This window comes from Bufo bufo, chromosome 7, assembly GCF_905171765.1.
Source record: "Bufo bufo chromosome 7, aBufBuf1.1, whole genome shotgun sequence".
Taxonomy (NCBI): Eukaryota; Metazoa; Chordata; class Amphibia; order Anura; family Bufonidae; genus Bufo; species Bufo bufo.
Genome location: NC_053395.1, coordinates 232,752,971 through 232,769,575, shown reverse-complemented (window position 1 = coordinate 232,769,575; position 16,605 = coordinate 232,752,971). Strand labels below are relative to the sequence as shown.

The 16,605-nt window shown below is 45.9% G+C and overlaps 1 protein-coding gene across 6 annotated transcripts in view; it reads right to left on the bottom strand.

The window, feature by feature from the left end:
• KALRN (kalirin RhoGEF kinase) overlaps positions 1–16,605 on the bottom strand; it is a 270,877-nt gene that overhangs the window by 194,161 nt on the left and 60,111 nt on the right. For all 6 annotated transcript variants that reach the window (XM_040439928.1, XM_040439929.1, XM_040439930.1 and 3 more), the window contains exons 4-6: positions 13,173–13,365; positions 12,461–12,973; positions 794–916 (exon numbers count right to left, since the gene is read on the bottom strand). In XM_040439928.1, the coding sequence (XP_040295862.1) occupies positions 794–916; positions 12,461–12,973; positions 13,173–13,365 (829 nt within the window). The remainder of the gene's footprint in view (positions 1–793; positions 917–12,460; positions 12,974–13,172; positions 13,366–16,605) is intronic.

Sequence of the window (16,605 nt, the reverse complement as noted above, 5' to 3'; positions counted from 1 at the left end):
CCTGCTGTCCACATTACGACCTCCTGCTCTCCTACTGTCCACATTACGGCCTCCTGCTCTCTTACCGTCCACATTACGGCCTCCTGCTCTCTTACCGTCCACATTACGGCCTCCTGCTCTCCTACCGTCCACATTACGGCCTCCTGCTCTCTTACCGTCCACATTACGGCCTCCTGCTCTCTTACCGTCCACATTACGGCCTCCTGCTCTCTTACCGTCCACATTACGGCCTCCTGCTCTCCTATTGTCCACATTACGGCCTCCTGCTCTCTTACCGTCCACATTACGGCCTCCTGCTCTCTTACCGTCCACATTACGGCCTCCTGCTCTCTTACCGTCCACATTACGGCCTCCTGCTCTCTTACCGTCCACATTACGGCCTCCTGCTCTCCTACCGTCCACATTACGGCCTCCTGCTCTCTTACCGTCCACATTACGGCCTCCTGCTCTCTTACCGTCCACATTACGGCCTCCTGCTCTCTTACCGTCCACATTACGGCCTCCTGCTCTCCTATTGTCCACATTACGGCCTCCTGCTCTCTTACCGTCCACATTACGGCCTCCTGCTCTCTTACCATCCACATTACGGCCTCCTGCTCTCCTATTGTCCACATTACGGCCTCCTGCTCTCCTACTGTCCACATTACGGCCTCCTGCTCTCCTATTGTCCACATTACGGCCTCCTGCTCTCTTACCGTCCACATTACGGCCTCCTGCTCTCTTCTGGCCCTTACTCTCCATGTTGCTCAGTTTTGCTCTACTTTTAGGCTTTTATCTTATGTAGCGGACTTACCATGGAATTCATGGCAAAGTGGTTGTGCTGGGTCTGCAGGTCGAGGGCATGCTGGTAGCTCATTCCGATCTCCGTGTGACCCTGCAGGAAAACCTCCTTGTTGTGCGTGATCCAATCAAACATCTGCGGAGACAGAAAGAGGAGGATGAGGAGACTCGACACCACAAAAACACAACAATATGGCGGCAAAGAGACGGCGGCAGCTCACCGGATGCTGTGTACTGCCCCCGGTCTGAGGTCTAAAAGGGCCAGAGTTAGGGTTGCCTCCCTATTTCTGAACAGTCATAGTGCCAGAAGATCTAGATAAGCTCCATGTTCGTCCACTATGGTGGGCTGCACGACACCCACCCCAGATCTGCTCAGTACATAATAAGCCCAGTCTGTGTGCACCTCTCTCAAAATGTCTCTGAAGACCACCTACCCGGCCGACTCAGCTGAGCTACCCATATCTTATAATCGACCTGTTTCCCTTGAAATATTAGACTTACAAGCCACACCCACTACGCTACAATGTAACAAGATAAAGGCTTTTGGAAACACTTGCAGAACAATTAACCAGCGACATTCCGTGAAAATCCAATACCCATAATAAGAATTATGGGAAGTGAAATAACGGAGGCCTGCGTCTTATCTCTCGCCGGTATCTTTACAATACATTGGCCGGACATATGGCGGTTTCTTGATATGACATCTCCCCCACCTGAACTCAAACTTGCTGGTTGTTTTATTTGTATGTGTGACTATTGGCCTCTATGGATAATAAGTCGTCGCCGCACGTCCAGACTGAGTAATCCTCAATTATCCCTGATCCTACTTAAGAAGCGCCATCCGATCCGCGGCAGATCCCCGCACTGATTAGACAATTAACACAGACATTATTAAACAAACCAAGACTTTTTAATTTTCTGGACGGCTGATCTGCGCTGGAGCTTCTGAAGACATCTGATTGTGAGCGCTTATTCTGATGAATCAATTTACATAATTACACAGGAAATGCGCAAGACGGCAAAACGCAGAACACAAAACAAGGAGCAGACAGCAGATCCGTCATATCCCCCCGGACCCCAGGAAGAGAGTGCAGCAAATAATGGGATGAAATGAGAGTCAGCCTGCCTGTAGTAGTGTGTATATGAGAGTGAGCCTGCCTGTAGTAGGGTGTATATGAGAGTGAGCCTGCCTGTAGTAGTGTGTATATGAGAGTGAGCCTGCCTGTAGTAGGGTGTATATGAGAGTGAGCCTGCCTGTAATAGTGTGTATATGAGAGTGAGCCTGCCTGTAATAGTGTGTATATGAGAGTGAGCCTGCCTGTAATACTGTGTATATGAGAGTGAGCCTGCCTGTAATACTGTGTATATGAGAGTGAGCCTGCCTGTAATACTGTGTATATGAGAGTGAGCCTGCCTGTAATACTGTGTATATGAGAGTGAGCCTGCCTGTAATACTGTGTATATGAGAGTGAGCCTGCCTGTAATAGTGTGTATATGAGAGTGAGCCTGCCTGTAATAGTGTGTATATGAGAGTGAGCCTGCCTGTAATAGTGTGTATATGAGAGTGAGCCTGCCTGTAATAGTGTGTATATGAGAGTGAGCCTGCCTGTAATACTGTGTATATAAGAGTGAGCCTGCCTGTAATACTGTGTATATGAGAGTGAGCCTGCCTGTAATAGTGTGTATATGAGAGTGAGCCTGCCTGTAATAGTGTGTATATGAGAGTGAGCCTGCCTGTAATACTGTGTATATGAGAGTGAGCCTGCCTGTAATACTGTGTATATGAGAGTGAGCCTGCCTGTAATACTGTGTATATGAGAGTGAGCCTGCCTGTAGTAGTGTGTATATGAGAGTGAGCCTGCCTGTAATACTGTGTATATGAGAGTGAGCCTGCCTGTAATACTGTGTATATGAGAGTGAGCCTGCCTGTAATACTGTGTATATGAGAGTGAGCCTGCCTGTAATACTCTGTATATGAGAGTGAGCCTGCCTGTAATACTGTGTATATGAGAGTGAGCCTGCCTGTAATACTGTGTATATGAGAGTGAGCCTGCCTGTAATACTGTGTATATGAGAGTGAGCCTGCCTGTAGTAGTGTGTATATGAGAGTGAGCCTGCCTGTAATACTGTGTATATGAGAGTGAGCCTGCCTGTAATACTGTGTATATAAGAGTGAGCCTGCCTGTAATACTGTGTATATGAGAGTGAGCCTGCCTGTAATAGTGTGTATATGAGAGTGAGCCTGCCTGTAATACTGTGTATATGAGAGTGAGCCTGCCTGTAATACTGTGTATATGAGAGTGAGCCTGCCTGTAATACTGTGTATATGAGAGTGAGCCTGCCTGTAATACTGTGTATATGAGAGTGAGCCTGCCTGTAATACTGTGTATATGAGAGTGAGCCTGCCTGTAATACTGTGTATATGAGAGTGAGCCTGCCTGTAGTAGTGTGTATATGAGAGTGAGCCTGCCTGTAATACTGTGTATATGAGAGTGAGCCTGCCTGTAATACTGTGTATATGAGAGTGAGCCTGCCTATAATACTGTGTATATAAGAGTGAGCCTGCCTGTAATACTGTGTATATGAGAGTGAGCCTGCCTGTAATACTGTGTATATGAGAGTGAGCCTGCCTATAATACTGTGTATATGAGAGTGAGCCTGCCTGTAATAGTGTGTATATGAGAGTGAGCCTGCCTGTAATACTGTGTATATGAGAGTGAGCCTGCCTGTAATACTGTGTATATGAGAGTGAGCCTGCCTGTAATACTGTGTATATGAGAGTGAGCCTGCCTGTAATACTGTGTATATGAGAGTGAGCCTGCCTGTAATACTGTGTATATGAGAGTGAGCCTGCCTGTAATACTGTGTATATGAGAGTGAGCCTGCCTGTAGTAGTGTGTATATGAGAGTGAGCCTGCCTGTAATACTGTGTATATGAGAGTGAGCCTGCCTGTAATACTGTGTATATGAGAGTGAGCCTGCCTGTAATACTGTGTATATGAGAGTGAGCCTGCCTGTAATACTGTGTATATGAGAGTGAGCCTGCCTGTAATACTGTGTATATAAGAGTGAGCCTGCCTGTAATACTGTGTATATGAGAGTGAGCCTGCCTGTAATACTGTGTATATGAGAGTGAGCCTGCCTATAATACTGTGTATATGAGAGTGAGCCTGCCTGTAATAGTGTGTATATGAGAGTGAGCCTGCCTGTAATACTGTGTATATGAGAGTGAGCCTGCCTGTAATACTGTGTATATGAGAGTGAGCCTGCCTGTAATACTGTGTATATGAGAGTGAGCCTGCCTGTAATACTGTGTATATGAGAGTGAGCCTGCCTGTAATACTGTGTATATGAGAGTGAGCCTGCCTGTAATACTGTGTATATGAGAGTGAGCCTGCCTGTAGTAGTGTGTATATGAGAGTGAGCCTGCCTGTAATACTGTGTATATGAGAGTGAGCCTGCCTGTAATACTGTGTATATGAGAGTGAGCCTGCCTGTAATAGTGTGTATATGAGAGTGAGCCTGCCTGTAATACTGTGTATATGAGAGTGAGCCTGCCTGTAGTAGTGTGTATATGAGAGTGAGCCTGCCTGTAATACTGTGTATATGAGAGTGAGCCTGCCTGTAATACTGTGTATATGAGAGTGAGCCTGCCTGTAATACTGTGTATATGAGAGTGAGCCTGCCTGTAATACTGTGTATATGAGAGTGAGCCTGCCTGTAATACTGTGTATATGAGAGTGAGCCTGCCTGTAATACTGTGTATATGAGAGTGAGCCTGCCTGTAATACTGTGTATATGAGAGCGTCAATAAGGATCCAGCGACATGTAACATGAGACACGGACGCGCCCGGGAGGACGCAGCTTTACAACGTGTTCACACCTGCTTCAAAACCACATTTACTGGTAAAAACTACAACTGCGTAAAAAACCACAGAACCCTGGGAGCGAGGTGCCCGCTGCTGCGTGTGAATGTACACTTATTACACCGCGCAGGGCGAATGAGGTGAAAACCACTGACGGCGGCAGAGAAGCGGCAGCAGCTTCACCACGTGTTGGGCGTCTCCGGGGACCCCGAATCCCCGGCACCACGAATGACAAACTGCAAGCGCTCGTAAATTATTCAATTCCTTGTTAAGAAGATGCCAGGAAAGGCGGCAGAACCCGCGACGCAAATCCCCCATGTACAGCGAGCATGAGATCTGAAAACAGCGCCAACCTACAAGACGTAGAGGAATGAGCCCTGCAGAGCGTTGTGTATTATCTGTGTCCTGCAGAGCGTTGTGTGTAATATTATCTGTGTCCTGCAGAGCGTTGTGTATTGTCCGTGTCCTGCAGAGCGTTGTGTGTAGTATTATCTGTGTCCTGCAGAGCGTTGTGTATTGTCTGTGTCCTGCAGAGCGTTGTGTGTAGTATTATCTGTGTCCTGCAGAGCGTTGTGTAGTATTACCAGTGTCCTGCAGAGCGTTGTGGGTAGTATTATCTGTGTCCTGCAGAGCGTTGTGTATTGTCTGTGTCCTGCAGAGCGTTGTGTGTAATATTATCTGTGTCCTGCAGAGCGTTGTGTATTATCTGTGTCCTGCAGAGTGTTGTGTGTAGTATTATCTGTGTCCTGCAGAGCGTTGTGTAGTATTAATTGTGTCCTGCACAGCGTTGTGTAGTATTAATTGTGTCCTGCACAGCGTTGTGTAGTATTATATGTGTCCTGCAGAGCGTTGTGTAGCATTTCCAGTGTCCTGCAGAGTGTTGTGTAGTATTACCAGTGTCCTGCAGAGCGTTGTGTAGTATTATATGTTTCGTGCAGAGCGTTGTGTAGTATTATCTCTGTCCTGCAGAGCGTTGTGTATAGCATTACCTGTGTCCTGCAGAGCATTGTGTAGTATGACCTGTGTCCTGCAGAGCGTTTTGTGTAGTATTACCTGTGTCCTGCAGAGCGTTGTGTAGTATTACCTGTGTCCTGCAGAGCGTTGTGTAGTATTAAAGGTGTCCTGCAGAGCGTTGTGTAGCATTACCTGTGTCCTGCAGAGCATTGTGTAGTATTACCTGTGTCCTGCAGAGCATTGTGTAGTATTACCTGTGTCCTGCAGAGCGTTGTGTAGTATTACCTGTGTCCTGCAGAGCGTTGTGTAGTATTACCTGTGTCCTGCAGAGCGTTGTGTAGTATTACCCGTGTCCTGCAGAGCGTTGTGTAGTATTACCTGTGTCCTGCAGAGCGTTGTGTGTAGTATTACCTGTGTCCTGCAGAGCGTTGTGTAGTATTACCTATGTCCTGCAGAGTGTTGTGTAGTATTACCTGTGTCCTGCAGAGCATTGTGTAGTATTACCTGTGTCCTGCAGAGCATTGTGTAGTATTACCTGTGTCCTGCAGAGCGTTGTGTAGTATTACCTGTGTCCTGCAGAGCATTGTGTAGTATTACCTGTGTCCTGCAGAGCGTTGTGTAGTATTACCTGTGTCCTGCAGAGCGTTGTGTGTAGCATTACCTGTGTCCTGCAGAGCGTTGTGTAGTATTACCCATGTCCTGCAGAGCGTTGTGTAGTATTACCTGTGTCCTGCAGAGCGTTGTGTAGTATTATATGTCCCCTTGGGACTTCAGCTTGACAGTTCTTTCAGGGCCGTCTAAGGCTATTGTACAGGGTTCAGCCACAGAAGTGGGGTCACCCATTTTGGGGCGGATGCTCGGCTTTTAGGCAGGGACAGGTCGTCTCCCGATGTCACATCATACCCTGGTGGGCAACTCTTCTCAGATTGCAAAAACCGTGAATTCATCTGTGCGCTTCATCAACTGGTGATCTCTAAAAATCACGGGAACCGCGAGGAACCTCATTAAGGCTCGGTCTACACGAAGACATTTGTCGCACGACAATTTTATAAGTGATAGTCTATGGTGTCGCACTGCGACAGGCGACATGATGCAACATTCGAGATGGATTTTTCTGCGACTGTCGCATCATGTTGCGGTGCGACACTATAGACTATCATTAATACAAATGTCGCAGTGTAGTTGTGCCCTATCTGTTGCGCGAAACAGGTCGTCGTGTAGACCGAGCCCGAGAGGCCGACTTGGTGAATCTCTCTGGTTCTGATTGCGCACAATCTGCTCCACATGTGACTTTGTATCTGTTATAAATGATTAATCTGTGGGATATTATATAAAATTATCTCATTTATGTATAGGCCATTTATATTATATATTGTTTTATTAAAAGTTATATTTTAGTTTTTTTTTGTTTCATGTGATTAAGGCTACTTTCACACCTGCGTTAGGTGCGGATCCGTCTGGTATCTGCACAGACGGATCCGCACCTATAATGCAAACGCTTGCATCCGTTCAGAAAATTTTTTTTTTTTTTTTTTTTTGTTCATGATAATGCAAACGGGCCATACTGTGTCATCTTCAAACGGATCCGTCCCCATTGACTTACATTGTAAGTCTGGACGGATCCGTTTGCCTCCGCACGGCCAGGCGGACACCTGAACGCTGCAAGCTGCGTTCAGGGGTCCGCCTGCTGAGCGGAGCGGAGGACAAACGGATCCGTCCAGACTGATGCATTCTGAGCGGATCCTCATCCACTCAGAATGCATTGGGGCTGGACGGATCCGTTCGGGGCCGCTTGTGAGAGCCTTCAAACGGAGCTCACAAGCGGAGCCCCGAACGCTAGTGTGAAAATAGCCTTATATGTATACAACTGAGGTATAATGATTTCTGTGAGCTTAAAACAAAGAATGGCGCAAATCTGCCGCAGCTTTATAAACTATTTCCTAAAAGTCACTACAAAATACATCACAATAATATCCAATATAATAATCACATGACACTGAACAACCAATCATAAAACAAGAGATGCAAAGTAACCAACACATTCACAGACTGATGTAGCAGAGATGAACTCTGATTCAACGTATCCATGCAGCGCTGCAGTCCTATGTAACACCACAGATAACACAGTGATAACTCTCCGAATACAGATAATGTAGTAGATGTCACCTGCAGTCCTATGTAACACCACAGATAACACAGTGATAACTCTCTGAGTACAGATAATGTAGTAGATGTCACCTGCAGTCCTATGTAACACCACAGATAACACAGTGATAACTCTGAGTACAGATAATGTAGTAGATGTTACCTGCAGTCCTATGTAACACCACAGATAACACAGTGATAACTCTGAGTACAGATAATGTAGTAGATGTTACCTGCAGTCCTATGTAACACCACAGATAACACAGTGATAACTCTCTGAGTACAGATAATGTAGTAGATGTTACCTGCAGTCCTATGTAACACCACAGATAACAGTGATAGCCCTCTGAGTACAGATAATGTAGTAGATGTCACCTGCAGTCCCATGTAACACCACAGATAACACAGTGATAACTCTCTGAGTAGATATAATGTAGTAGATGTCACCTGCAGTCCTATGTAACACCACAGATAACACAGTGATAACTCTCTGAGTACAGATAATATAGTAGATGTCACCTGCAGTCCTATGTAACACCACAGATAACACAGTGATAACTCTCTGAGTACAGATAATGTAGTAGATGTCATCTGCAGTCCTATGTAACACCACAGATAACACAGTGATAACTCTCTGAGTACAGATAATGTAGTAGATGTTACCTGCAGTCCTATGTAACACCACAGATAACAGTGATAACTCTCTGAGTACAGATAATGTAGTAGATGTTACCTGCAGTCCTATGTAACACCTCAGATAACACAGTGATAACTCTCTGAGTACAGATAATGTAGTAGATGTCACCTGCAGTCCTATGTAACACCACAGGTAACACAGTGATAACTCTCTCTGAGTACAGATAATGTAGTAGATGTCACCTGCAGTCCTATGTAACACCACAGATAACACAGTGATAACTCTCTCTGAGTACAGATAATGTAGTAGATGTCACCTGCAGTCCTATGTAACACCACAGATAACACAGTGATAACTCTCTGAGTACAGATAATGTAGCAGATGTCACCTGCAGTCCTATGTAACACCACAGGTAACACAGTGATAACTCTCTCTGAGTACAGATAATGTAGTAGATGTCACCTGCAGTCCTATGTAACACCACAGGTAACACAGTGATAACTCTCTCTGAGTACAGATAATGTAGTAGATGTCACCTGCAGTCCTATGTAACACCACAGATAACACAGTGATAGCCCTCTGTGTACAGATAATGTAGTAGATGTCACCTGCAGTCCTATGTAACACCACAGATAACACAGTGATAACTCTCTGAGTACAGGTAATGTAGATGTCACCTGCAGTCCTATGTAACACCACAGATAACACAGTGATAACTCTCTGTGTACAGATAATGTAGTAGATGTTACCTGCAGTCCTATGTAACACCACAGATAACAGTGATAGCCCTCTGAGTACAGATAATGTAGTAGATGTCACCTGCAGTCCCATGTAACACCACAGATAACACAGTGATAACTCTCTGAGTAGATATAATGTAGTAGATGTCACCTGCAGTCCTATGTAACACCACAGATAACACAGTGATAACTCTCCGAGTACAGATAATGTAGTAGATGTCACCTGCAGTCCTATGTAACGCCACAGATAACACAGTGATCACTCTCTCTGAGTACAGATAATGTAGTAGATGTCACCTGCAGTCCTATGTAACACCACAGATAACACAGTGATAACTCTCTGAGTACAGATAATGTAGTAGATGTCACCTGCAGTCCTATGTAACACCACAGATAACACAGTGATAACTGAGTACAGATAATGTAGTAGATGTTACCTGCAGTCCCATGTAACACCACAGATAACACAGTGATATCTCTGAGTACAGATAATGTAGTAGATGTCACCTGCAGTCCTATGTAACACCACAGATAACACAGTGATCACTCTCTCTGAGTACAGATAATGTAGTAGATGTCACCTGCAGTCCTATGTAACACCACAGATAACACAGTGATAACTCTCTGAGTACAGATAATGTAGTAGATGTCACCTGCAGTCCTATGTAACACCACAGATAACACAGTGATAACTCTCTGAGTACAGATAATGTAGTAGATGTTACCTGCAGTCCTATGTAACACCTCAGATAACACAGTGATAACTCTCTGAGTACATATAATGTAGTAGATGTCACCTGCAGTCCTATGTAACACCACAGATAACAGTGATAGCCCACTGAGTACAGATAATGTAGTAGATGTCACCTGCAGTCCTATGTAACACCACAGATAACACAGTGATAACTCTCTGAGTACAGATAATGTAGTAGATGTCACCTGCAGTCCTATGTAACACCACAGATAACACAGTGATAACTCTCTGAGTACAGATAATGTAGTAGATGTCACCTGCAGTCCTATGTAACACCACAGATAACACAGTGATAACTCTCTGAGTACAGATAATGTAGTAGATGTTACCTGCAGTCCTATGTAACACCTCAGATAACACAGTGATAACTCTCTGAGTACAGATAATGTAGTAGATGTCACCTGCAGTCCTATGTAACACCACAGGTAACACAGTGATAACTCTCTCTGAGTACAGATAATGTAGTAGATGTCACCTGCAGTCCTATGTAACACCACAGATAACACAGTGATAACTCTCTCTGAGTACAGATAATGTAGTAGATGTCACCTGCAGTCCTATGTAACACCACAGATAACACAGTGATAACTCTCTGAGTACAGATAATGTAGCAGATGTCACCTGCAGTCCTATGTAACACCACAGGTAACACAGTGATAACTCTCTCTGAGTACAGATAATGTAGTAGATGTCACCTGCAGTCCTATGTAACACCACAGATAACACAGTGATAGCCCTCTGTGTACAGATAATGTAGTAGATGTCACCTGCAGTCCTATGTAACACCACAGATAACACAGTGATAACTCTCTGAGTACAGGTAATGTAGATGTCACCTGCAGTCCTATGTAACACCACAGATAACACAGTGATAACTCTCTGTGTACAGATAATGTAGTAGATGTTACCTGCAGTCCTATGTAACACCACAGATAACAGTGATAGCCCTCTGAGTACAGATAATGTAGTAGATGTCACCTGCAGTCCCATGTAACACCACAGATAACACAGTGATAACTCTCTGAGTAGATATAATGTAGTAGATGTCACCTGCAGTCCTATGTAACACCACAGATAACACAGTGATAACTCTCCGAGTACAGATAATGTAGTAGATGTCACCTGCAGTCCTATGTAACGCCACAGATAACACAGTGATCACTCTCTCTGAGTACAGATAATGTAGTAAATGTCACCTGCAGTCCTATGTAACACCACAGATAACACAGTGATATCTCTGAGTACAGATAATGTAGTAGATGTCACCTGCAGTCCTATGTAACACCACAGATAACACAGTGATATCTCTGAGTACATATAATGTAGTAGATGTCACCTGCAGTCCTATGTAACACCACAGATAACACAGTGATATCTCTGAGTGCAGATAATGTAGTAGATGTCACCTGCAGTCCTATGTAACACCACAGATAACACAGTGATCACTCTCTGAGTACAGATAATGTAGTAGATGTCACCTGCAGTCCTATGTAACACCACAGATAACACAGTGATAACTCTCTGAGTACAGATAATGTAGATGTCACCTGCAGTCCTATGTAACACCTCAGATAACACAGTGATAACTCTCTGAGTACAGATAATGTAGATGTCACCTGCAGTCCTATGTAACACCTCAGATAACACAGTGATAACTCTCTGAGTACAGATAATGTAGTAGATGTCACCTGCAGTCCTATGTAACACCACAGATAGCACAGTGATAACTCTCTGAGTACATATAATGTAGTAGATGTCACCTGCAGTCCTATGTAACACCACAGATAACACAGTGATCACTCTCTGAGTACAGATAATGTAGTAGATGTCACCTGCAGTCCTATGTAACACCACAGATAACACAGTGATACCTCTCTGAGTACAGATAATGTAGTAGATGTCACCTGCAGTCCTATGTAACACCACAGATAACACAGTGATACCTCTCTGAGTACAGATAATGTAGTAGATGTCACCTGCAGTCCTATGTAACACCACAGATAACACAGTGATCACTCTCTGAGTACAGATAATGTAGTAGATGTCACCTGCAGTCCTATGTAACACCACAGATAACACAGTGATAACTCTCTGAGTACAGATAATGTAGTAGATGTTACCTGCAGTCCTATGTAACACCACAGATAACACAGTGATCACTCTCTGAGTACAGATAATGTATCAGATGTCACCTGCAGTCCTATGTAACACCACAGATAACACAGTGATACCTCTCTGAGTACAGATAATGTAGTAGATGTCACCTGCAGTCCTATGTAACACCACAGATAACACAGTGATAACTCTCTGAGTACAGATAATGTAGTAGATGTTACCTGCAGTCCTATGTAACACCACAGATAACACAGTGATAACTCTCTGAGTACAGATAATGTAGTAGATGTTACCTGCAGTCCTATGTAACACCACAGATAACACAGTGATCACTCTCTGAGTACAGATAATGTAGTAGATGTTACCTGCAGTCCTATGTAACACCACAGATAACACAGTGATACCTCTCTGAGTACAGATAATGTAGTAGATGTCACCTGCAGTCCTATGTAACGCCACAGACCCTTACCTTCTCGGCATCCTGTTCAAACAGCCGGAGCTGGAAGCACTGGTCCAGCTTCAGTTTCCGCACGTGCCACATCTGGTGTAGGTGCTGTCGGGTGGAGTGCAGCTTGTCCAGGAGGCTGGTAATCTTTGGCACCAGACTTTGGAAGTCGGCGCCTCCTGGGATACAGTTCCTGCCCGAGAAGCCGTCGCCGCAGCGGATGCACTGCAGCAGCCTCTGGCCGTCGCGGTCCAGCTCCTCCACCGGAGCCTTCATCACCTTCTTCTTGAGCTGAGTGTGTTCGTCGATCAGCCGCCGCGATCCCTCCACGTCCACTGGGAACTCCTTCCTGGCCAGCATCTCCTGCAGGTCCTCCAGCCGCGAGAGCAGGTGCACCGCGCTGTTGAAGAATTCCTCCAAGGAGACGCGCAGCTCGATCCACTCCTCGTGATTGTAATCCAGGGAGCCTTCAAACTCCTCCGTCAGCTGAGAGGGGTCCACCAGCTTCGTCAGCCCCTCCACCGACACCATGCTGGTCTGTGCAAAGGAGAGAAAGTGCCAGGTCAGCACACTACTACTCCCAGCAAGCTCTGACAGCCTGCAGCCATGCTAGGAGTAGTAGTTTTGCATTTCTATACAGTCACATCATAAGATGGTGAACCTAGAATATTCAGCCGATCCCAGCACTGGAGTGTGCACTCATCTCCAGACCCCGCCATACTCCGCCGATCCTCACCTCGAAGATGAACTTGGAGCTGCCAAAGTTGGTTTTCTGCTTCTGCCAGAAGTTCTCGGGCTTGATGATGAGAGCCACATGGATTTCGGCCGGGAACGCCTCCTGCAGGGTCTTCAGGAGAGGTTTGATCAAGTCCCACTTGGATCCACGCATATCAATGATGACGGTGAAGCCACGCTTACAGACATCCTCGCTGTGGGGGAGGGGAGAAGATGCCGGATTATCACAATAGACACAACTGTAATGTCACCATCTGAGGCCATCTATTGCCCCCTGTTATCAGCCATTTCAGGGGAGAGGATGACTGTAGGACAGGAGAATACAGTCTATTGCCCCCTGTTATCAGCCATTTCAGGGGAGAGGATGACTGTAGGACAGGAGAATACAGTCAATTACCCCCTGTTATCAGCCATTTCAGGGGAGAGGATGACTGTAGGACAGGAGAATACAGTCTATTGCCCCCTGTTATCAGCCATTTCAGGGGAGAGGATGACTGTAGGACAGGAGAATACAGTCTATTGCCCCCTGTTATCAGCCATTTCAGGGGAGAGGATGACTGTAGGACAGGAGAATACAGTCTATTGCCCCCTGTTATCAGCCATTTCAGGGGAGAGGATGACTGTAGGATAGGAGAATACAGTCTATTGCCCCCTGTTATCAGCCATTTCAGGGGAGAGGATGACTGTAGGACAGGAGAATACAGTCTATTGCCCCCCTTGTATCAGCCATTTCAGGGGAGAGGATGACTGTAGGACAGGAGAATACAGTATATTGCTCTCTGTTATCAGACATTTCAGGGGAGAGGATGACTGTAGGACAGGAGAATACAGTCTATTGCCGCCTGTTATCAGCCATTTCAGGGGAGAGGATGACTGTAGGACAGGAGAATACAGTCTATTGCCCCCTGTTATCAGCCATTTCTGGGGAGAGGATGACTGTAGGACAGGAGAATACAGTCTATTGCTCCCTGTTATCAGCCATTTCAGGGGAGAGGACGACTGTAGGACAGGAGAATACAGTCTATTGCTCCCTGTTATCAGCCATTTCAGGGGAGAGGACGACTGTAGGACAGGAGAATACAGTCTATTGCTCACTGTTATCAGCCATTTCAGGGGAGAGGACGACTGTAGGACAGGAGAATACAGTCTATTGCCCCCTGTTATCAGCCATTTCAGGGGAGAGGATGACTGTAGTACAGGAGAATACAGTCTATTGCCCCCTGTTATCAGCCATTTCAGGGGAGAGGATGACTGTAGGACAGGAGAATACAGTCTATTGCTCCCTGTTATCAGCCATTTCAGGGGAGAGGATGACTGTAGGACAGGAGAATACAGTCTATTGCCCCCCTTGTATCAGCCATTTCAGGGGAGAGGATGACTGTAGGACAGGAGAATACAGTCTATTGCCGCCTGTTATCAGCCATTTCAGGGGAGAGGATGACTGTAGGACACGAGAATACAGTCTATTGCGTCCTGTTATCAGCCATTTCTGGGGAGAGGATGACTGTAGGACAGGAGAATACAGTATATTGCTCTCTGTTATCAGCCATTTCAGGGGAGAGGATGACTGTAGGACAGGAGAATACAGTATATTGCTCTCTGTTATCAGACATTTCAGGGGAGAGGATGACTGTAGGACAGGAGAATACAGTCTATTGCCTCCTGTTATCAGCCATTTCTGGGGAGAGGATGACTGTAGGACAGGAGAATACAATCTATTGCCCCCTGTTATCAGCCATTTCAGGGGAGAGGATGACTGTAGGACAGGAGAATATAGTCTATTGCCCCCTGTTATCAGACATTTCAGGGGAGAGGATGACTGTAGGACAGGAGAATACAGTCTATTGCCCCCTGTTATCAGCCATTTCAGAGGAGAGGATGACTGTAGGACAGGAGAATACAGTCTATTGCCTCCTGTTATCAGCCATTTCAGGGGAGAGGATGACTGTAGGACAGGAGAATACAGTCTATTGCCCCCTGTTATGAGCCATTTCAGGGGAGAGGATGACTGTAGGACAGGAGAATACAGTCTATTGCCCCCTGTTATGAGCCATTTCAGGGGAGAGGATGACTGTAGGACAGGAGAATACAATCTATTGCTCCCTGTTATCAGCCATTACAGGGGAGAGGATGACTGTAGGACAGGAGAATACAGACTATTGCCTCCTGTTATCAGCCATTTCAGGGGAGAGGATGACTGTAGGACAGGAGAATACAGTCTATTGCTCCCTGTTATCTACCATTTCAGTGGAGAGGATGACTGTAGGACAGGAGAATACAATCTATTGCCCCCTGTTATCAGCCATTTCAGGGGAGAGGATGACTGTAGGACAGGAGAATACAGTCTATTGCCGCCTGTTATCAGCCATTTCAGGGGAGAGGATGACTGTAGGACACGAGAATACAGTCTATTGCCTCCTGTTATCAGCCATTTCTGGGGAGAGGATGACTGTAGGACAGGAGAATACAATCTATTGCTCCATGGTATCAGCCATTTCAGGGGAGAGGATGACTGTAGGACAGGAGAATACAGTCTATTGCCCCCTGTTATCAGCCATTTCAGGGGAGAGGATGACTGTAGGACAGGAGAATACAGTCTATTGCCCCCTGTTATCAGCCATTTCAGGGGAGAGGATGACTGTAGGACAGGAGAATACAGTCTATTGCCCCCTGTTATCAGTCATTTCAGGGGAGAGGATGACTGTAGGACAGGAGAATACAGTCTATTGCCCCCCTGTTATCAGCCATTTCAGGGGAGAGGATGACTGTAGGACAGGAGAATACAGTCTATTGCCCCCTGTTATCAGCCATTTCAGCGGAGAGGATGACTGTAGGACAGGAGAATACAGTCTATTGCCCTCTGTTATCAGCCATTTCAGAGGAGAGGATGACTGTAGGACAGGAGAATACAATCTATTGCCCCCTGTTATCAGCCATTTCAGGGGAGAGGATGACTGTAGGACAGGAGAATACAGTCTATTGCTCCCTGGTATCAGCCATTTCAGGGGAGAGGATGACTGTAGGACAGGAGAATACAGTCTATTGCCCCCTGTTATCAGCCATTTCAGGGGAGAGGATGACTGTAGGACAGGAGAATACAGTCTATTGCCCCCTGTTATCAGCCATTTCAGGGGAGAGGATGACTGTAGGACAGGAGAATACAGTCTATTGCCCCCTGTTATCAGCCATTTCAGGGGAGAGGACGACTGTAGGACAGGAGAATACAGTCTATTGCCCCCTGTTATCAGCCATTTCAGGGGAGAGGATGACTGTAGGACAGGAGAATACAGTCTATTACCCCCTGTTATCAGCCATTTCAGGGGAGAGGATGACTGTAGGACAGGAGAATACAGTCTATTGCCCCCCTTGTATCAGCCATTTCAGGGGAGAGGATGACTGTAGGACAGGAGAATACAGTATATTGCTCTCTGTTA